The sequence below is a fragment of the Salvelinus namaycush genome, chromosome 36 (assembly GCF_016432855.1).
Source record: "Salvelinus namaycush isolate Seneca chromosome 36, SaNama_1.0, whole genome shotgun sequence".
Taxonomy (NCBI): Eukaryota; Metazoa; Chordata; class Actinopteri; order Salmoniformes; family Salmonidae; genus Salvelinus; species Salvelinus namaycush.
In genome coordinates, this window is record NC_052342.1 from 14467639 (window position 1) to 14490574 (window position 22936).

The window sequence follows — 22936 nt, forward strand, 5'->3', positions numbered from 1 at the left end:
CCACTTTCCCTTACAAGGAACAAGTGGCTGGTTCAGCTGCATGTGCTGCAGTGATACCTGCTGGTCAGTATGGGAATTTACATTTTATGCTTGAACGTGACAAGTAAAAAAGTGTGTGCATGCTGCTGTTCCTGCAAAAGCTAATGGGGATCCAAATACACACACACACACACACACACACACACACACACACACACACACACACACACACACACACACACACACACACACACACACACACACACACACACACACACACACACACACACACACACACACACACACACACCTTGAGCAGCTTGTTGCTGGTGTTGAAATCTGCTGTCTGTTTGAGGATGGCTGTAACTGCAGTGGCCAGGACTTCATGAGTGGTCCCAGAGTTCCCAGACACAAACACATACTGGGGACACAACACAGAAATAGGCATTAATACACAACCTTCACATTATCACTTTCCATGGTATGTTGAACATTATCCCAAATGAGAAATTAATGAACTTCAAGTAACTTTCAACTGAAAATGCATTACCCATCTTTACATTCATCAGTAAGGCAAGGACCAGGCCTTGATTCTGCTCATTAAATGTAACCTTTATTTAACTAGGAAAATCAGTTTAGAACAAATTCTTATTTACAATGACAGCCTACCCCAGACAACACTGGGCCAATTGTGCGCCGCCCTACAGGACTTCAAATCACAGCCAGTTGTGATACAGCCTGGATTCGAACCTGGGTGTCTGTAGTGATGCAGTGCCTTAGACCGCAGCGCCATTCGGGAGTCTCAAAATGATTATCGACTGTCGTGTGTATGATGCCTGACGTTTTACCTTCAGAAAAGAGCGCAGGTAGTTTTCCAGTCCTTCCTCATGGCACCGGGAAACGACGTGTATAATCACACTGAAGAATTAGAATATTATGGTTACTTTCCTCAACCTACATCCATTAACGCTTCCAAAAAAGCATTTAAAATAACCTCGTCCCAAATCTGTTTGTGCCGTTTAGCAAACTCCTGTACAGTGACTTTTGTGTTATATTTGACAACAAAAAAGGCCTTTCAAATCAATTGACTTATAACTCACATTCACAACTATGACTATGTCTAGGTCACTATTTCATGGGGTCAGATCATGATACCGTCATAGGGTCAGGGGTCAAGACTCACCGGGTGGAGTTGACAGCGATTTCTTGAGCTTCTTTGGTTGCCGTGGTGAGCACCTCAAACAGCTGCATCAGCACAGTGGGGAGGAACTTAATGATCACCTGAGCCTCCATGGCATGCAGGCACTAGGGAAGGGAGGGAAGGAGGGAGAGAGATGGCGAGAAAGAGAGAAAGGGTTGTTGAGTGAGAGAGAGAGAGACAAAGAGAGAGAGAGAGCATGACCAGCAGGACATTTAGTTAAAATATATGAGGGTTGAAGTCAGAGAGAGACAGCAATACCAAGTGATAGTGTAAATGAGACAGAAGTGTCTCTCTCACCTTAAGATACTTGATGAGTTCTGCTGGGTTGCCCTCTGAGGAGGACCTTATCAGCTGGCAGTGCTGGAAGAACTTGTGGAGGTGCAGATCCTAGACAGAGAAATACAGAACACAGATGTCTTATGGTGTTTGTTACAATAGCTTTAACAAGTTGTTTTAATGTTGGAAGGTAGAAGACATACTTCAGGGTATATTGTTGAAGCTACATTGGTCTTCACTTTGAAAAGGGGCTTGCAGTTTTCTACCCATTTTATATCTGGCGCTGGCTGTAAGGAGAAAAAAACAAATACAATGAAGTGATTTTAGTATCCTGCATTTTTAAATAACTCATAGTTTGCAGGGGTGTAATGGTTCACCAAACCCACGGTTCGGTACGTATTGCGGTTTTGGAGTCACGGTTTGGATTCGGTACAGCGGGAAAATTAAATGCCATTCATAATGTTCCTGGCATTCCATTCTGATGCTGTGTTTGTAACCACGTGGGAGGTGGGAATTTAGCAGTTGTGAAGTCATAAATACCAGTTGGATGCATTCATCTAATTTGAAATTTGTTGAGAAATGCAGACAGGCTAATGGCCAACAAGCTGTGTCAACTATGAACCAAAAGTACATCTATCAAATATAGAGTTTAAAAAAACACATTCATAAATTGCTCTTCATAAATAATGTTTTGTTGTTGCATTTAACTGACGAAAATACTGTAATAGAGGCCATTTCCTTAGTAGGTGAGGTCAGAGGTCACCATGTGGGAAAGCGGGTGCTTGGAATGTTATGGTGCATTCAAAACAACTGGGAACTCTGAAAAAAACGAGGTCAAATCACGACTGTGATCTTCAGGTCGGAAAGTCGGCTCGCTAAAAAGATGGAATTCCGAGTGTGATGACCGGTCATAAAGATCCCAGTCGTATGTGGTAAATTCCTAATTCCCACTTGGTTACGAATGCACCATGACACTGCCTCCTTCAGATGTCACCAGGGAGGCCAAAACTCCATCCCACCAAAACAAGCTGAAATTTTAGGCAGTATTTTCAAACAGCTCTTACACTAAAAGGCCATTAGCATCATTTTCACAATTTCACAGAATTATTCCAACCTCAGTGTGAAAATATATATTAAACACAGGAAAATATGTATTTTCACTGCATTGGGTCTTTAAGTAAGCGCCCAATGGTGCATTGGCCAATTAATTTAAAACTTTTGCATTGCTTATATAGAGAGGGTACTACCTGTTTGCTGAAATGGGTGAAAGAGGGAGGTTCTTAACGTCGCTCGAGCACTTTCATGAGGTGCTGAAACCCCCTATTCTCAACCACAGAGAATGGCTATAAACCAAAGACTGTATAAAATAGCCTACCTATCGCTCCTGTAATTTCTTTGGCCAGGTCAGAATCAGCTGCCAAGGGCTGCTTGAATGCAGAGGGTGATGTCGGTGTAAATGTGTCAACATATTTGAGGTGTTGGCAGCTGCATAGGCTATTCTCTTTGAGCATGGCGACATACTTTTAATGTTTTATCCACCACTCTCTGTCCATCGCCGTAGTAATCTACTGGGAAGCCAAAATGTTTCTCGATGGAGGATCCTCCAATTCTGGTTTATCAACCCCACCACTCGACATTGTACAGAACTAAAAGAAACGTCCCTTTTTCAGGACACTGTCTTTCAAAGATAATTTGTAAAAATCCAAATAACTTCACAGATCTTCATTGTAAAGGGTTTAAACACTGTTTCCCATGCTTGTTCAATGAAACATAAACAACATGCACCTGTGGAACGGTCGTTAAGACACTAACAGCTTACAGGCGGTAGGCAATTAAGGTCACAGTTATGAAAACTTAGGACACTAAAGAGGCCTTTCTACTGGCTCTGAAAAAAAACAAAAGAAAGATGCCCAGGGTCCCTGCTCATCTGCGTGAACGTGCCTTAGGCATGCTGCAAGGAGGCATGAGGACTGCAGATGTGGCCAGGGCAATAAATTGCAATGTACGTACTGTGAGACACTGAAGACAGCGCTACAGGGAGACAGGGCGGACAGCTGATTGTCCTCGCAGTGGCAGACCACGTGTAACAACACCTGTAGAGGATCGGTACATCCGAACATCACACCTGGGGGACAGGTACAGGATGGCAACAACAACTGCCCGAGTTACACCAGGAACGCACAATCCCTCCATCAGTGCTCAGACTGTCCGCAATAGGCTGAGAGAGGCTGGACTGAGGGCTTGTAGGCCTGTTGTAAGGCAGGTCCTCACCAGACATCACCGGCAACAACGTCGCCTATGGGCACAAACCCACCGTCGCTGGACCAGACAGGACTGGCAAAAAGTGCTCTTCACTGACGAGTCACGGTTTTGTCTCATCAGGGGTGATGGTCGGATTTGCGGTTATCGTCGAAGGAATGAGCGTTACACCGAGGTCTGTACTCTGGAGCGGGATCGATTTGGTGGTGGAGCGTCCGTCATGGTCTGGGGTGGTGTGTCACAGCATCATCGGACTGAGGCGATCTCAATGCTGTGCGTTACAGGGAAGACATCCTCCTCCCTCATGTGGTACCCTTCCTGCAGGCTCATCCCGTTTCTTTTTTTGCTGAGTTTAGTTCCCGGCTGCGCCTCACAAAAGGACAATTTGAAATGCATCAATTAAGATTAGACTTTTTATTACAACGTGCAAATATGCTGCAGTCGTTTTAATGGAATAGCCTGAAATGTTATTGTTTCAGCTCAGACTTACTCAGAGGCATAGGCCTACAACACAGTGTAGACATAGCCTATAGGCCTACAACGCAGTGTAGACATAGCATATAGGCCTACAACGCAGTGTAGACATAGCCTATCGGCCTACAACGCAGTGTAGACATAGCCTATAGGCCTACAACGCAGTGTAGACATAGCATATAGGCCTACAACGCAGTGTAGACATAGCCTATCGGCCTACAACGCAGTGTAGACATAGCCTATAGGCCTACAACGCAGTGTAGACATAGCCTATAGGCCTACAACGCAGTGTAGACATAGCCTATAGGCCTACAACGCAGTGTAGACATAGCCTATAGGCCTACAACGCAGTGTAGACATAGCCTATCGGCCTACAACGCAGTGTAGACATAGCCTATAGGCCTACGACGCAGTGTAGACATAGCCTATCGGCCTACGACGCAGTGTAGACATAGCCTATCGGCCTACAACGCAGTGTAGACATAGCCTATCGGCCTACAACGCAGTGTAGACATAGCCTATCGGCCTACAACGCAGTGTAGACATAGCATATAGGCCTACGACGCAGTGTAGACATAGCCTATCGGCCTACAACGCAGTGTAGACATAGCCTATAGGCCTACAACGCAGTGTAGACATAGCATATAGGCCTACAACGCAGTGTAGACATAGCATATAGGCCTACGACGCAGTGTAGACATAGCCTATCAGCCTACAACGCAGTGTAGACATAGCCTATCGGCCTACAACGCAGTGTAGACATAGCCTATAGGCCTACAACGCAGTGTAGACATAGCCTATCGGCCTACAACGCAGTGTAGACATAGCCTATAGGCCTACAACGCAGTGTAGACATAGCCTATAGGCCTACAACGCAGTGTAGACATAGCCTATAGGCCTACAACGCAGTGTAGACATAGCCTATAGGCCTACAACGCAGTGTAGACATAGCCTATAGGCCTACAACGCAGTGTAGACATAGCCTATCGGCCTACAACGCAGTGTAGACATAGCCTATCAGCCTACAACGCAGTGTAGACATAGCCTATAGGCCTACAACGCAGTGTAGACATAGCATATAGGCCTACAACGCAGTGTAGACATAGCATATAGGCCTACAACGCAGTGTAGACATAGCATATAGGCCTACAACGCAGTGTAAACATAGCCTATAGGCCTACAACGCAGTGTAGACATAGCCTATAGGCCTACAACGCAGTGTAGACATAGCCTATCGGCCTACAACGCAGTGTAGACATAGCCTATAGGCCTACAACGCAGTGTAGACATAGCCTATCGACCTACAACGCAGTGTAGACATAGCCTATCGGCCTACAACGCAGTGTAGACATAGCCTATTGGCCTACAACGCAGTGTAGACATAGCATATAGGCCTACGACGCAGTGTAGACATAGCCTATCGGCCTACAACGCAGTGTAGACATAGCCTATAGGCCTACAACGCAGTGTAGACATAGCCTATAGGCCTACAACGCAGTGTAGACATAGCATATAGGCCTACGACGCAGTGTAGACATAGCCTATCAGCCTACAACGCAGTGTAGACATAGCCTATCGGCCTACAACGCAGTGTAGACATAGCCTATCGGCCTACAACGCAGTGTAGACATAGCCTATAGGCCTACAACGCAGTGTAGACATAGCCTATCGGCCTACAACGCAGTGTAGACATAGCCTATCAGCCTACAACGCAGTGTAGACATAGCCTATAGGCCTACAACGCAGTGTAGACATAGCCTATAGGCCTACAACGCAGTGTAGACATAGCCTATCGGCCTACAACGCAGTGTAGACATAGCCTATAGGCCTACGACGCAGTGTAGACATAGCATATCGGCCTACAACGCAGTGTAGACATATTCATTCGGGTTCAGTGCGGACAAAACCGAGGTCCCCGTACCAAATACGTGTACCATTATACCCCTAATAGTTTTTCATAATATCGTTCTCCAAATGTTTTAATCAATGTCATCTCAGTCATATGCCACTAGCATACAAGCAGGAGAAACCTCTGCCCTGACCCCAGGTTCTCTCTAGTACCCAGAGGGTTGTACCTTCTTGGCGTCCTGGGTCTTGTCATACAGGTATCCAGGGGGCAGGGTGGCAGACACAGGCAGCTGTAGCTCTATAGACTGCATCCTGCCATCTTCCAACAGAGGGGCCCAGGAGTAGCCCACTGTTACAGAGAGAGATGGACGGCTAAGGTAATGGAGGTAGATGGTAGATACACACACTCAAGACAAATACACTAACAGACACACGCACACCCTCAAAAAAACACACACACGCACACACAGACACACAAACCGCTCCTAGTCTTACCCAGGGACTGGACTCCCTCTCTCTTCTTGGTGCTGGTCTTGGTACTTATCTCACAGCTGATGTGGTAGAAGGTAAAGAGGATGTGGTGTTTCTCATGAACATGGACTGGCAGCTCAATCTTCACCTGTACAGGTAGGGAAACAATCATTAATATTAGTGATAATGTTCATAGGAACCCAATCAATCATTAATAATGTTCATAGGAACCCAATCAATCATTAATATTAGTGATAATGTTCATAGGAACCCAATCAATCATTAATAATGTTCATAGGAACCCAATCAATCATTAATATTAGTGATAATGTTCATAGGAACCCAATCAACCATTAATATTAATGTTCATAAGAAATGCACCTTACCTGACCTATCTACGCTACTTTAGCTGTAATGGAACTACTTTAATATAAGTCATAACATTGTCATAAATGATGTGTCTAGCCTTTATGCAGCACAGTGATTAAAAGGTGAAACTGCAACACACAAAACAGTATGGAAAAAAGTATGAAAATGTATGCACTCACTCTGGATAAGAGCATCTGCTAAATGACAAAAATGTATTTTTTTTATTAAATTTTAACAATTTGGTCAAAAAGCTCAATTCTTCCTACTCTCCCCACAAGGGGGCAGTAACAGTGAGTAGAATAATGTTCAGTCTGCCTGCACGTGCGCTCTGCTTCACAGGAAATAACAGACAGCCCATGGCATAGTATTAAACTAACGTCAATTAAACCATAATTCTCAGTATGACTTGATCATGTGTCAACATCAATAGTGCTGTCCTTTCACTTGTTGAAGCTGGTCTTCCTCATAACTCACTTGAACTCATTTAGTTAACTATTCAGCAAGGCATGAGGTATTGGTCCAGGAATTGGTCACTGGAGAGTAAAGAAAAGGGGGGGCTTGGATGGTGAGTGTGTGTGGAGTCTAATCCATATACCTAACACAAGATGCCCCCGCTCCCGTGGGTCTGAGATAGTCTCCTGTCCTCACCTCTCCCTCCCTTTTCCCTGGCCAGGGAGGCTCTGGTGGGTGTCTGACTAGCCCAGTGTGAGGCAGAGTTACAGGATTAATCCGGAAATAACTGGTGGACTGGACTTCAGTAGAATACTGTACTGTAGACCGACCATGTTTTAAATAGGCTTTAAAAACACCAACTTTTCAACTCCTTCACCTATAGTGAAACTTTGACCAGACATGATGCATTGTTCAAACTCAACTGTTTAACTGTTTTGTAGACGTGAACCATGGGAGGGGGGGCTTGGCAGGTCAGGTTTATTTACTCACCTCGTCATAGAACTCAGGGTTCTGGTTGTGGTGGAGGACGGCCGCACAGGCACTGGTGGTGAAGAGTGTCTCCCCTGGCTTTCCGTAGATACACTGAAACACACACACACACATACATTATTAGTCATCTACTGCTCATCCTTCAATGTTAGGGTATGCCAGTGAGTAAGTCTACAGCAATCTGTGAGCATTGATAATAACTAGACAGAAATGGTTTCAAAGAACTGTACAATCACATCTAAAATACAACGCTAGCCTCTCATGGCAGAACTTGCAACACAAACAAACAACATCTGTAAGAACAATGGTGAAAACGAGCTGTTCACCAGTGTCAGTTAGAGGTGAGATTTGAGTTAATGAGAGGAGACGTCTCTCACGCCAGGCTAAACTGACCAAGCAGAACCAGGGGAAGGAAGGAGGAGGGGCAGGCTGAGTTGCCTAAGCCCATGCATGTGATGTGGCTTTGTGAATACATGCCCTGAAGTCAACCTGTTTGGAAGTCCAGGCAGAGGTCTAGATAATTGACCCTGATATGGCAGACACAGTGAGGAGGAGAGGGGGATCCGTTTGGAACGGTAATTAGGACATTGATTACTTTGGTCATTCCTCATTACTGCAGAGAGGAGAGGCAGAGCCTCGGGCTCGGTCCCAAATGGCATCCTATTCCCTAAGTAGTGCACAGCGTTTGAGCAGCTCTGGTGAAAAGTAGTGTCAGAAGTAGGGCACTACCCTGGGAATAGGGTGCCATTTGCGACACAGCCTATGAGAGCGGTGGAGGTCCTCTGAAAGAACAGAGTGAGCAGAGCTCAAATCAACAGCTCAGTCGAAGAAGAGACAGTTTCAGATCATATGATTATGGGTTGTGTACCAGCATGGAAAAAGTTGTGCATTTAGAAGCCCTGTTCCTGCGGCAACAACATGTGAAAGTGTGGTGATTACACAGTGAGGCTGAGGACCCGTTCCCTGGCTAGAAGGACTGGAATCTCCAGCATGGAGTCTTATCTCCAGAGTGGGGGGAGAGTACAGAAAAGACCAGCACAGCAACAAACAACTAAAACAGGCAGAACTTAGGTCTACAGTATGGTACTGTAAATGCTAGCTACCTAAACCATTGGCTATCAGTCCATCTAAAAACAATTCTTTAGCCGTTTGATGGAGGTTTCCACCCAGAAATATTCAACGTGTGTGGATGTTGCTCAATGTGTGAGTGAGTGAGTAAGTGATCTCATTATCTCTCCTTGTCAGCTGTAATAACTGGCTTACGTAAGAGTTTTTTTCTCTCCTCTATTTTTTGGCGACCACTCTGCCACTCCACTGCAGTTTGAGTTGGACTTTTTCAACAGTGTGTCTTCTTTCCTAGGGACTCCCAGTTATTTTCACAACCTCACACACCTCTCATTCAAAACAAACGCTCACCTTTAGAGGGGCCGCGCCTTCTTCGTCCGAGTCTCTGAACTGCACACACACCGCTACGTTTCTTGCCTGCAAGGATAAAAGACACTTCAGTCAACACAATAACTCCCCCAGGAAGGAGGACAGTCAATAAGTAGTCATTTGAGCTGTAAACACAATAACTCCCCCAGGAAGGAGGACAGTCAATAAGTAGTCATGTGAGCTGTATATACAATAACTCCCCCAGGAAGAAGGACAGTCAATAAGTAGTCATGTGAGCTGTAAACACAATAACTCCCCCAGGAAGAAGGACAGTCAATAAGTAGTCATGTGAGCTGTATACACAATAACTCCCCCAGGAAGAAGGACAGTCAATAAGTAGTCATGTGAGCTGTATATACAATAACTCCCCCAGGAAGAAGGACAGTCAATAAGTAGTCATGTGAGCTGTATACACAATAACTCCCCCAGGAAGGAGGACAGTCAATAAGTAGTCATGTGAGCTGTATATACAATAACTCCCCCAGGAAGAAGGACAGTCAATAAGTAGTCATGTGAGCTGTAAACACAATAACTCCCCCAGGAAGAAGGACAGTCAATAAGTAGTCATGTGAGCTGTAAACACAATAACCAACTGCACTCAATGCTTGCAAGTCAGTCTGGTGTTGCTATTTCCACACTGATGACTAAAACCATCTCCCTCTCTCTCTCTCGCTTTCCCTCTCCCCTTCCTCCCTCTCTCTCACTCCCTCCCTCCCTCCCTCTTCTCCCCCACCTTGGTGAAGGTCTTCTGGTTGTCGTATTTCAGCTGCAGGGGATAGACATACAGGTGGTTCTTGAAGACAGTGAAGGGGTAGTTGTACTTGGCCTCCTCAGGGAGAAACTCCTCCATCTCCACAGAGACCCTCTCACACTCCTCCTCAAAGGGCTTGACTGGAATGTAGGACGAGGTCACCGTGTCTGAGGGAGAAGAAGGGAGGACATTAGAGCAATCGATGTTAGAACGTCTTAAGTAGCTGTTATAAAGGCTTTATAAATGCATACATACGGGGGGGGGGGGCAAGAGTAAAGAGTTCATTAGTGCAACTAATCAATATAACTCGTCATCAACTAATTAAATGAAAACACTAACACTTTGACTTATCATTCAATCTAATGTAAACGACAGGCTGAAACAACACTAGTTAAGGCAAATGTTTGAATATGGATGGTGCACATATCTGAATAAAACTACCCACTTGAGAAGTCTGGAGGCACACATTCGATGGTGACATTTAGTTGTCCAGGGATCATCTGCAGCTTGTTCTTCTCTGGCCTAAAGGGTGAACGTGCATGAAACAGTCAAAGCACTAGAACACCAGAGTACGCCTGCAGTGTAAACAGACACTAGGATACCGACTGACATATAGCACAGCCAGCACGCCAAACCCCCTACAGTGTTCTGTCACAGCCATCATAGGTCTTATTGATGACTCACTTCCTGATGTCAGCCAGCATCTTGATGAGGTCATCGGTGGAGGTCTTGCTGCTGTCCTGGCGATAGAGAGGAGAGAACTTCCCGTCCATGTCCAGACTGCCCTGGGCATCATTAAACACCTGCCTGGAGAACAACACACACAGACAGGATCATATTTACTGTGTAGAAGCACAGGAGGCTGGTGCCACCTTAAAGGGCTCGTGGTAATAGCTGAGGCGGAATAGAGTGGAATGGTGTCAAATTCATCAAAACACACGATTTCCATGTGTTTGATGCCATTTCATTCGCTCCGTTCCAGCCTTAATTATGAGCCGTCCTCCCCTCAGCAGCCTCCACTGTGTAAAACACACTCATATTTACCTTGGTGTGAAGAGGATGTGCACCGTACAGGAACACCTTAGATGCAAATAAATGATCATCACACTGTCTCAAAGTAAACACATTGACGAGCTAAACTACTTCTATGCCCGCTTCGAGGCAAATAACACTGACACATACATGAGAGCACTAGATGTTCCGGACGACTGTGTGATCACGTTCTCCGCAGCCGATGTGAGTAAGACCTTTAAACAGGTCAACATTCACAAGGCCGCAGGGCCAGACGGATTACAAGGACATGTACTGCGAGCATGCCCTGACCAACTGGCAAGTGTCTTCACTGACATTTTCAACCCATCCCTGTCTGAGTCTGTAATACCAACATGTTTTAAGCTGACTACCATAGTCCCTGTGCCCAAGAACACTAAGGTGACCTGCCTAAATTACTACCGACTCGTAGCACTCACGTCTGTAGCCACAAAGTGCTTTGAAAGGCTGGTCATGGCTCACATCAACACCATTATCCCAGAAACCCTAGACCCACTCAATTTGCATACCACCCCAACAGATCCACAGATGATGCAATCTCTATTGCACTCCACACTACCCTTTCCCACCGGGACAAAAGGAACACCTATGTGAGAATGCTATTCATTGACTACAGCTCAGCGTTCAACAACATAGTGCCCTCAAAGCTCATCACTAAGCTAAGGATCCTGGGACTAATCACCTCTCTCTGCAACTGCATCCTAGACTTCCTGACGGGCCGCACCCTGGTGGTAAGGGTAGATAACAACACATCCACCATACTGATCCTCAACACAGGGGCCCCTCAGGGGGGCGTGCTCAGTCCCCTCCTGTACTTCCTGTTCACTCATGACTGCACGGCCAGGCACGACTCCAACACCATCATTAAGTTTGCCGATGACACAACAGTGGTAGGCCTGATCACCGACAACGATGAGACAGCCTATAGGGAAGAGGTCAGAGAACTGACCGTGTGGTGCCAGGACCACAACCTCTCCCTCAACGTGATCAAGACAAAGGAGATGAGCACACACCCATTCTCATCGACGGGGCTGTAGTGGAACAGGTTGAGAGCTTCAAGTTCCTTGGTACCACATCACCAACAAACAAACATGGTCCAAGCACACCAAGACAGTTGTGAAGAGGGCACGACAACCTATTCCCCCCTCAGGAGACTGAAAAGATTTGGCATGGGTCCTCAGATCCTCAAAAGGTTATCCAGCTGTATCATCGAGAGCATCCTGACTGGTTGCATGACTGCCTGGTATGGAAACTGCTCGGCCTCCAACTGCAAGACACTACAGAGGGTAGTGAGTACGGCCCAGTATATCACTGGGGCAAATCTTCCTGCCATCCAGGACCTCTATACCAGGCGGTGTCAGAGGAAGGCTCTAAAAAATTGTCAAAGACTCAGCCACCCTAGTCATAGACTGCTCTCTCTGCTATTGCACGGCATGCGGTGCCGGAGCGCCAAGTCTAGGTCCAAGAGGCTTTAGAACAGCTTCTACCCCAAAGCCATAAAACTCCTGAACATCTAATCAAATGGCTACCCAGACTATTTGCATTGCATTGCTTTTACACTGCTGCTACTCTCTGTTGTTATCATCTATTCATAGTCACTTTAATAACTCTACCTACATGTATATATTACCTCAACTAACCGGTGCCCCCGCACACTGACTCTGTACCAGTACCCCCCTGTATATAGTCTCGCTATTGTTATTTTACTGCTGCTCTTTAATTACTTGTTACTTTTATTTCTTATTATTACGAATATATATATTTTTTAAGCTGCATTGTTGGTTAGGGGCTCGTAAGTAAACATTTCACTGTAAGGTCTTCACCTGTTGTATTCGGGGCATGTGAATAATAACATTTTAATTGATTTGTTTCACTTCTTATTATATTGGATACATTACATTTAGTGTAGGAGAGCACATTGAGATTGTGGTATGTACATTCCATTAATCTGCCGTATGATAGCACAACGTGAGTCGGTAGTGTGTATGAGTTACTGGTGTGTAAAAGCTGTGTCTTACTTGGCAGCCCAGGCGAAGGGCATCCTATACTGGCCCAGGCGCTGACACGTCTGCTTGGCAGCTTTCAGAACCTTCTGGGCAGTCTGGAGGGGAACACAGAATGAGTCCAATGTATAGGTAATAACACAGGCTTTATGATTTATAACAGTGGAACAGCTACTCAATTGATCATGATGGAACTAAGACCAAAATAGGAAGCAATTCAATTTAAAAAGACACTTTAAAAGTAGCTCTCGAACCATTGGTTTTGGGGGGGGTTATGTAAGTCCTGTCTCTGACACATGGTCTAATAATAGCAATAGCAGTAATATGGGTGAGAGAGGCGCGAAGGAAAGGACCTTGTTGACCACATGCACACACACGTAGACACACGCGCAGACACACACGCGCACCACACGCACACAGACAAACCTTGTTGATGTCTGAGGTCTTGATGTAGGGCTCAGCACAGTGTGTAATGCCATTCTGTAGGACCTTCTCCACTCTGGCCACCAGGAAAATATCAGCATGGGGGTTGGTCACTGAGAAGATACCCTGGAGGGGAGGAGAGGGACAGAGGGATGAGGGTTTAATACTGTGTATCTAATATACCCTAGAGGAGAAGACAGATGGCGGGATGAGGGTTTAAGACTGTGTATCTAATATACCCTAGAGGAGAAGACAGAAGGAGGGATGAGGGTTTAAGACTGTGTATCTAATATACCCTAGAGGAGAAGACAGAAGGAGGGATGAGGGTTTAAGACTGTGTATCTAATATACCCTAGAAGAGAAGACAGAAGGAGGGATAAGGGTTTAAGACTGTGTATCTAATATACCCTAGAGGAGAAGACAGATGGAGGGAGGAGGATGAGGCTGTTAAACATGATGCAGACCTTAGTGGTGGAAAACATTGCTATTAAACTTCAGTATTCTTTTTACAGTTTGAGAATGTGACATCTGTTATACGTATAGTAGGTCCTAGTCATAGTGAGAGTTTATCCACTGTCTCCTATACAGGGCCTGGGGCAGGGAAGTGGCTGGCTGGCTGTCGTTTGTGGTTGAAGTTAGAGGAAACCCAAACAGAACTCAAACTATTATGGGGTCAGTGATATGAAGCCAACCGTGGCTCTCACAGTGTCATGTACACACACACACACACACACACACACACACACACACACACACACACACACACACACACACACACACACACACACACACACACACACACACACACACACACACACACACACACACACACACACACACACACACACACACACACACACAAATCCATGATATTCCTGGGAGTGGCAGGACAGTAAGAGTGGAGTTCTTGAGACATGAATGGGACATTTGAATCAGTAAATATACATCAGCTGTGACATAATGAGTTCCATTAAAATGCTCTAGCTGTGGCTTGGCTAATGACAGAATGGCGTGGCCTAGCTAATGTCTGCTACCACAACACAGTTACATGGGCGATACCCTTAAAACGACACTTTATTCACAATATAAATATGTCTAAAGCTGGCTGAAGTAAGTCTGCCAATTCCAGTACCAGAGAGATGGGACATTAATAAGGGACCTGACTAAGGCGAGCCTGCCAGTATCAGTACCTGTACCAGTACCAGTACCACACCTTGACTACCGTTGTGCTGCTGCTACTGACCGATGCAGTAGAGAGAGTTGAGGGCTGAAGGAGGCTGTCCTTGGACTACACCCACACAGCACCTCAATTACACTGTGATCTGCTGGCCTCCTTGTCTATAATCAGACAGTAATCGCAGAAGTAGGCCATCTATTTCTCTGTGTCCTGCTAGTCTTTGCTAGGTCCACGCACAAACACACACACTGGGCAAGAGCTTAATCAAGTTCCATTTTTTGTGTCATCAGCATGCATTGTTTGACCAATGAGAGTGAGAATGACCATCATCTTGATTGATTCTATTGTTTGATGCTCTGTTCTTCATTCTGTTTCTGGGTCTAGATGTTATCCACAGTTATTTTCCATTATTTCCATTTCACAGGGTATTCTGCAGCCGTGTTCCACTCTCCCTTGCCTATGTTCTTGCTGTTATGTTTCAAGTCTAGGGGTGGGAGGTTCAGAACTGCAGTGGTCTGATTGTGTACTGTGATTTACTGCTGGGCACCGTCAGTAATGCTGCTGGGTAATCCTGTTAATGGGCCCAGCAGGAGTGTGTGTGTGTGTGTGTGCTATGACCTGAAAACTGTTTTGGTAAATAGCATGGTCTATAGCTTATCATGAGGTATCCTAACTTAAACGAGCAGAACCCAGAGACATTCCTTAATATTAGAGATTGAGCACCAGCTGTTGTTAACAAAGAGACACCCCTCCCCCTCAGAGCTTACCGGACGCTACCGTTCTGTCCTGCCGATGCACAGGAAACCCAGCTAACTGTATTTTATCCATGTCCTTGTTCAGCCATCACTCCGAGAAGCATAGTATAGTACAGTTCTTCATGTCCCTTTGATAGGATAGTCTCAAACAGAGCTCGTCCAGCTTATTCTCCAGTGATTACACGTTGGCCAATAGAACAGAGGGTAGAGGCGGTCTGTCCACTCGCCGTAGTCTTGTCAGGTATCCCGCACGCCGGCCTCTATAACGCCACCTCTTCCTTCGTCATATGTCAGGGATTTGGGCCTGGTCCGTGTCACCATCGCCAATTTGTTCCATCCTACTTGATTTTATGTTGAGTAGGATAGCAGTCTACACGATAAATAACTTGTAATATTGGAAGTAACCATCTGGATGTCACTGTGATACAGTCTACACTACTCAATGGGTAGAGTTTGTGCTGCAAGCCGACAACACAACAGCACTGTGTCGTAGTAACCTTCACTACGGCATTAACGTCTAATGTTATATTTTAGTTTAAAAAATTGAAACAATTACTGAAAAAAAATATGATTCTGAACACTCCCAAGTCACAACTTTTTCCTCGCTCAAGTTTCTAGCCACAAGCAGTAAACTAGCTAGCTGGGAAGGGTTCATTAAGATGACTGACTGAACCAAATCCACTCGACTACCCTCTCCCTTGTTTCAGAAAGGAGCAAGAAAGTTTCATCACGCAGAAACGGACTCAATCGCACGGATGCCTGGCCGTTCCGTCTTCAGTCAGCAGTTTTAGTGTTCATATCATGTAATTCTACTCATTTTGCCATGTGGCGGAGAAGAAAATGAGCAGTTTTACAGCTTATGTCCTGCACGGTGGCGAGAAATGTTTGCAGTTTTTAACATGACACCTGAGTGAGAATGACCCAAAAAAATGGGGGCCCCCCAGGCTCTAATCGACCGTAATTACCACAGGATTAGATAGCTGGCCGCTAGACTAACTTACTAATCAAAATGTGTTTTGCTGACATGTACTAATTAAGTGACTATCATGCTGATGCACAACCAAGTTTCGAAATTGCACCTTGTGTATTCTACCTTGTAACAGTAAGTTGAGACTCCGACTGAGTTTATCAGAGGGTCTTCAAAAGGGGAGCCTCTTCCCTGTCTCATCAACTGAACATCTAAAAGATGGAATCTGTATTAAGTGAAACAGCCCACTGTTCGCCCCAGCGCCTTTGTTATCGTCACGTCTACTCCCGCTCAGGCGTTTGACGTCACCTGTTTAAGCACTAGTCCTAGCAACCCATCTTTATGTACACCTGGCAACCATCATTACGCACACCTGCGTCTCATCATCAGTCACACCTGGCCTTCATTACTCACTTGATTATTTACCCTTTGTATAGCACTCTTTTGTTATCAGTCATCAGGTAGTATTGTTAATGTTTCTATGTCAGACGCTTCTCTTGTTTTGTATCGCTCCATGTTCGCTATTATCAAACTCACTAACTGCACCTGCTTCCTGACTACCTGTGTCTATGTTACAGTTATTGTTTTTGTCTTGTTGTTGAAAGGGAGGAGAAACGGAGGAGAGGAGCCTCCGGCAGCATGGTGAAAACTAATTGCAGCATATATTCTGTTGTTCTATCAAGCCTGTAATGATGTCAGAGGGGGAAAAAATAGTGTTCGTTGTTTGCAGTAACTTCTTTGTTGTTGTAATATACCAAACTGTCGTGGCAGTTTCACTAATTAAGAATTTTACCTTAAAGTATTTATATCAAATAAGGGAGAGACAGACTAAGTTTCTAATCTTGGGATTCTGTGATCCCACCATAATTTCTACAGAAACACAAGCATGATTTAGCCTACTCATGTGTGTATGTGTGTGTTTAAACAAACCTCAACACAAGCCAACACACAGGGTATAGGGCAGGTAAGGTCACTATGGTCCTACCTGAGTAGGGAAACGCAGCAGAGACTCAGACACCCTCTGTAGAATGGGCAGACCATTCCCATTCCCTGCATCACTGTTCACTCCTCCTCCTCCACCACCACCACCACCTCCTCCCTCTGATGTAGGGGAGAGTTGAGAGGTGTCGTTCAGCATCTCTCGTACACAGGGGGGGTTGAGGTCCACATGGAAGTCAGAGGAGATCTTACAGCTCTTAGACACATCAAACAGAGCCAGGCTGATGAAGAACGGCTCCACCTGGATAACAGAGATGGGAAAGGGAGTATGTGTGTGGGGTAGAGCGTGTCTGTGTGTATTTACAAGGTAAAAACAAAGAGCGTGTGTGTATGAGTGTATGTGCACTTATGTAGATATAAGCATATTGAATGATGGCCATTCCTTTCAGGAACCATTAAGCCTATCTAAGTTTGAGTTTAAGATGGGAGGAGGAGAGTAGAACTATTTCCTAACCACGCAAATGTCGGTCAGCCAACATCCGCAACCCCCCCAGCTCTATAAATGTTCTAGTGGGCATGAAGTTATTCATCACTGTGTTTCATGTCTACGATAATCCACTCTGAAGGAGGGAGAGGGAGTACTCACTAGTGTGCTCTCTATACTGCTGGCTGACGCCAAAGAGGCACTGCATTCATCTCACACTCATAGCAGATTGCGCACTAACTACAGTCATCAGGAAATGTGAATGTGGATCATGACATAGGTCTCTGTAGTGTAATTTGTATTTACATTTACAAGTATTTACATTAAAATATGTACTATTTTAGGATAATACTTTTTATATCAAATAATGATATCAACATAAGATGAATATACAGCATGAAACACAAAGAGCCTGATGTTAATTTTGTATCTGGTGTTCTCTGTTATGCATAATTCATGTAGCACACAAATGTCCCTCTCTCAGACGGAGTGTCGAGCTGTAGCGGTGACCTACGCTGGAGCAGAAGGGTGTGTGTCTATGTGACCTTACATTGGTGAGAACCCCGTCCCCCCTCTCGTTGACACAACCCTGCAGGCTGAAGGTGAGGTCATGGCAGCTGACGGCGATGCGTCGGCCGAAACGCTCCTCAAATGGCTTCACGTCAGGCTCTATACCCGAGAAGACCAACCTCTGGGGGGGAGGGGAGGAAGAAGTGGAGAGGCGGGAAGAGAGAGAGGAGAGGAGGATGTGGAGGGGAAGGAGGTCAGGAAGAAAGATTAAATAGGGAATGTTGGTTAGCTTCTGGTTTCCATGGAAACACATCCAATGTACATACACAGACATTCTCTAATTGAGACGTTCACTTGATGCCAGTGAAGCCATCAGGGCCCTGGGACTGCCCAGACAGACATGACATGTTGTTCATCTACAGGTATACACATCTATACTCATCATACCATAGGTCTGCTTTAATAGACTCAAACATTAAATCAAATCAAATTTTATTGGTCACATACACGTGTTTAGCAGATATTATTGTGGGTGTAGCGAAATGCTTGCGTTTCTAGCTCCAACAGTGCAGTAATATCTAACAATTTCACACAATACACACAAACCTAAGTAAAGGAATGGAATTAAGAATATATAAATATTTGGGCAAGCAATGTCAGAGCGGCATAGACTAAGATACAGTAGAATAGAATACAGTATATACATGATGAGTAATGCAAAATATGTAAACATTATTAAAGTGACTAGTATTCCTTTATTAAAGTGGCCAGTGATTTCAAATCTATGCCTATAGGCAGCAGCCTCTAATATGCAAGTGATGGCTATTTAACAGTCTGATAGCCATGAGATCAAAGCTGTTTTTCAGTCTCTCGGTCCCAGCTTTGATGCACCTGTACTGACATCACCTTCTAGATGATAGCGGGGTGAACAGTCCGTGGCTCGGGTGGTTGTTGTCCTTGATGATCTTTTTGGCCTTCCTGTGACATCGGGTGCTGTAGGTGTCCTGGAGGGCAGGTAGTTTTCCCCCAGTGATGTGTTGGGCAGACGGCACCACCCTCTGGAGTGCCCTGCGGATGCTGGCGGTGCAGTTGCCGTACCAGGGGGTGATTACAGCCCAACAGGATGCTCTCAATTGTGCATTGGTAAAAGTTTGTGAGGGTTTTAGGTGCCAAGCCAAATTTCTTCAGCCTCCTGAAATTGAAGCCTTCTTCACCACACTGTCTGTGTGGGTGGACCATTTCAGTTTGTCAGTGATGTGTACGCCAAGGAACTTGAAGCTTTCCACCTTCTCCACTGCAGTCCCGTCGATGTGGATAGGGGGGTGCCATCCTCTGCTGTTTCCTGAAGTCCACGATCAGCTCCTTTGTTTTGTTGACGTTGAGTGAGAGGTTATTTTCCTGGCACTGCACTCCCAGGGCCCTCACCTCCTCCCTGTAGTTTGTCTCGTCATTGTTGGTAATCAGACCTACTACTGTTGCGTCATCTGCAAATTTGATGATTGAGTTGGAGGCGTGCTTTGCCACACATGGGTGAACAGGGAGTACAGGAGGGGGCTTTGCACGCACCCTTGTTGGGCCCCAGTGTTGAGGATCAGCGAAGTAGAGGTGTTGTTTCCTACCTTCACCACCTGGGGGCGGCCCGTCAGGAAGTCCATGACCCAGTTGCACAGGGCGGGGTTCAGACCCAGGGCCTCAAACTTAATGATGAGCTTGGAGGGTACTATGGTGTTGAATGCTGAGCTAAAGTCAATGAACATCATTCTTACATAGGTATTTCTCTTGTCCAGATGGGATAGGGCAGTGTGCAGTGTGATGGCGATTGCATCGTCTGTGGATCTATTGGGAAGGTAAGAACATTGAAGTGGGTCTAGAGTGTCAGGTAAGGTAGAGGTGATATGATCCTTGACTAGTCTCTCAAAGCACTTCATGATGACAGAAGTGAGTGATACGGAGTGATAGTCATTTAGTTCAGTTACCTTTGCGCTCTTGGGTACAGGAACAACGGTGGCCATCTGAAGCATGTGGGGACAGCAGACTGGGATAGGGAGAGATTGAATACAGTATGTCCATAAACACTCCAGCCAGCTGGTCTGCGCATGCTCTGAGGACGCGGCTAGGGATGCCGTCTGGGCCGGCAGCCTTGCAAGGGTTAACACGCTTAAATGTCTTACTCACGTCGGCCACAGAGAAGGAGAGGGCTCTCAGTCCTTGGTAGCGGGCCGCGTCGTATCCTCAAAGCGGGCGACATTTCGCTTGTTATATACTGACATTTCGCTTGTTTGATTGCCTTACGGAGGGAATAACTACATTGTTTGTATTCGTCCATATTCCTAGTCACCTTGTCATGGTTAAATGCGGTGGTTCGCGCTTTCAGTTTTGTGAAAATGCTGCTATCTATCCACGGTTTCTGGTTAGGGTAGGTTTTAATAGGCACAGTGGGTACAAGATCTCCTATACACTTCCTGATAGACAAAAAAACTCAGTCATCGTATCAGTGTATGTTATTCTCGGAGGCTACCCGTAACATATGCCAGTACGGGTGATCAAAACAGTGTGGATTCCAATTGGTCAGACCAGCGTTGAATAGTCCTTAGGATGGGTACTTCCGGTTTGAGTTCCTGCCTATAGGAAGGGAATATAATCGGAAGCGGTGGGTGTTGTGTGCGCCTCCTGAGTCGGACTAGAAGTCCACTCTGAATATCCCTTCTCTGTCGGTGGTGTTTTGGATCAGCCTCTGGAATCAGTTCAATTGCCCTGGAGGGTACGAACAAAGGAACCGATTCAGGAAAGTCGTATTCCTGGTCGTAATGCTGGTGAGTTACCGCGGCTCTGATATCCAAAAGTTCTTCCCGGCTGTATGTAATAACACAAAACATTTTCTGGGCTAATAATGTAAGATATAACACATAAAAAAGTTGCCTTGGGGCTAGAAGCACGGCTGCCCTATGTATCGGCGCCAGTCCTATTGGAAATGAATAGAGTAAAACAAACAGTACTAACCTGTGTTTCAGGGTCCAGAGAGAACAGCTTTAGTCTCCCTTCATTCCTGTTGAATTTATTGAGCTGGTCGGTTTCCCTAGCATACTGCAGAGAGACAGAAAGAACAGACAAATAACAGCTTCAGGTCACAGCTGAGCTCAACAGAGAACTCCGCCACCCCCCCCTCTTGTCCTAAATCCCTCTCTCCTTTACTCTCCTCCTCTCACACCACCCAGCCCCAGACAGACAGTAGAGATAACCAGGCCTTCTATGAAGAGGAGAGCTGGGACATCTCAGAGGAGCCAGTTAAAAGCCTCATCATACAGAGATTACAGCTCTCTTTGTTCTCCGTGTGCTGCTCTGGGTTTATAGATACATTAAAGCAGTGAGGTCTCTATGGGATAAAGATACTGTACTGTTGTTATGTCCAGGGTTACAGGATGTAGGTTACATTAGGGACCTGCTACAGATAAAGGGAGCTTGTAAACTGTGGTTCCCTGATAGTGTAACGGTATCAAAGCTCAGTGAGCGTCACATAAATGACTAGGCATACTATAGCCTATATATGTCAGGTGGAGGTATTGTGTTTCTCTAATTGACTAGAGAATGAATTATCTAGTACACATGCCTTATCAATAATCATTACTGCTTATATTACTGCTTACACATACAGTATTTGAATACAACTATTTAAGAGGGCTTTTCTTTTTTGTCCAAGAGAAACAGGATACAGATGTAGGACCTTAATTTGATCTGTTGCAGGACATTTAAAATGTGTAGTGTATTTGAGGTTTAAAAAGGCTTCTGAAGTCTGTCATTTCCACTTTGACATTTCAGACTTGATTTTCCCTTATGAAAAAACGTATCAACCCCTACAAAAATGTCCATGATTTATAATCCACATTTCCTGCTGCTGCAGGATAGTTGTTCGCTTTCCTGCTGTAGCAAACTAACTCAAATTAAAGATCCTACATCTGTGTGCTCTGAGTCTGAATAACCCTATAAAACCTTTTCCACCATGTACCTGGCTAGGTTCACTACCTTGTGTGTAGTAGATGAGGGGCAATACATATTCACTACTACTACAATACAGCACAGCCACTAATGAAACCAGAGGTGAAGAGAGCAAGTCAGACTAAAACACACTACCAACACACACCAGACTGAATCTTTTAGCACTGGAGGCTATGTCTTAGTGGAGTGCCAAACATTGATTATTTATCAGGGCCCGCATGCATCAAGCTTCTCAAGAGTAGGAGTGCCAATCTTGGATCATGTCCCCCTTCTTATACGGCAAAACCTGATCCTAGATCAGCCCTTTGTGAATACGGGCCCTGGTGCTTAGTACAAAAATAAGGCAAAAAGGATACATGCATACTGTTAATTTTTTATGCAAGCAGCTATAAGCATAGCTGACAGTAGCCTTACATCACATCTCTACTCTGATAACACTGACCTTTATGAGTTCAGGGTGTAGGCTCCTCCCCAGACTCTCCAATAGGCTCTCTCCCTTCCCCTGGCTGCTGCTGTCCTCATCTGATTGGGCGAGAGAGGTGTCAGTCGAAACGAGTACTTACCATATAGCGTACTGTATGATTCGGATGAGTATAATGACATCTGATATTAGTGGAAATTCTGTGATATC

General features: G+C 45.3%; 1 protein-coding gene across 1 annotated transcript in view; it reads right to left on the reverse strand.

The window, feature by feature from the left end:
- Positions 1-22936, reverse strand: part of LOC120030343 (dedicator of cytokinesis protein 11-like) — a 131887-nt gene that overhangs the window by 82176 nt on the left and 26775 nt on the right. The window contains exons 10-27 of the mRNA XM_038975717.1: positions 22748-22827; positions 21313-21396; positions 18353-18493; positions 17365-17619; positions 13484-13606; positions 13073-13155; positions 10689-10811; positions 10450-10526; positions 9987-10171; positions 9236-9301; positions 7820-7912; positions 6533-6656; positions 6265-6386; positions 1660-1743; positions 1478-1567; positions 1163-1284; positions 828-897; positions 290-400 (exon numbers count right to left, since the gene is read on the reverse strand). Of these exons, the coding sequence (XP_038831645.1) occupies positions 290-400; positions 828-897; positions 1163-1284; positions 1478-1567; positions 1660-1743; positions 6265-6386; positions 6533-6656; positions 7820-7912; positions 9236-9301; positions 9987-10171; positions 10450-10526; positions 10689-10811; positions 13073-13155; positions 13484-13606; positions 17365-17619; positions 18353-18493; positions 21313-21396; positions 22748-22827 (2033 nt within the window). The remainder of the gene's footprint in view (positions 1-289; positions 401-827; positions 898-1162; positions 1285-1477; positions 1568-1659; positions 1744-6264; positions 6387-6532; positions 6657-7819; positions 7913-9235; positions 9302-9986; positions 10172-10449; positions 10527-10688; positions 10812-13072; positions 13156-13483; positions 13607-17364; positions 17620-18352; positions 18494-21312; positions 21397-22747; positions 22828-22936) is intronic.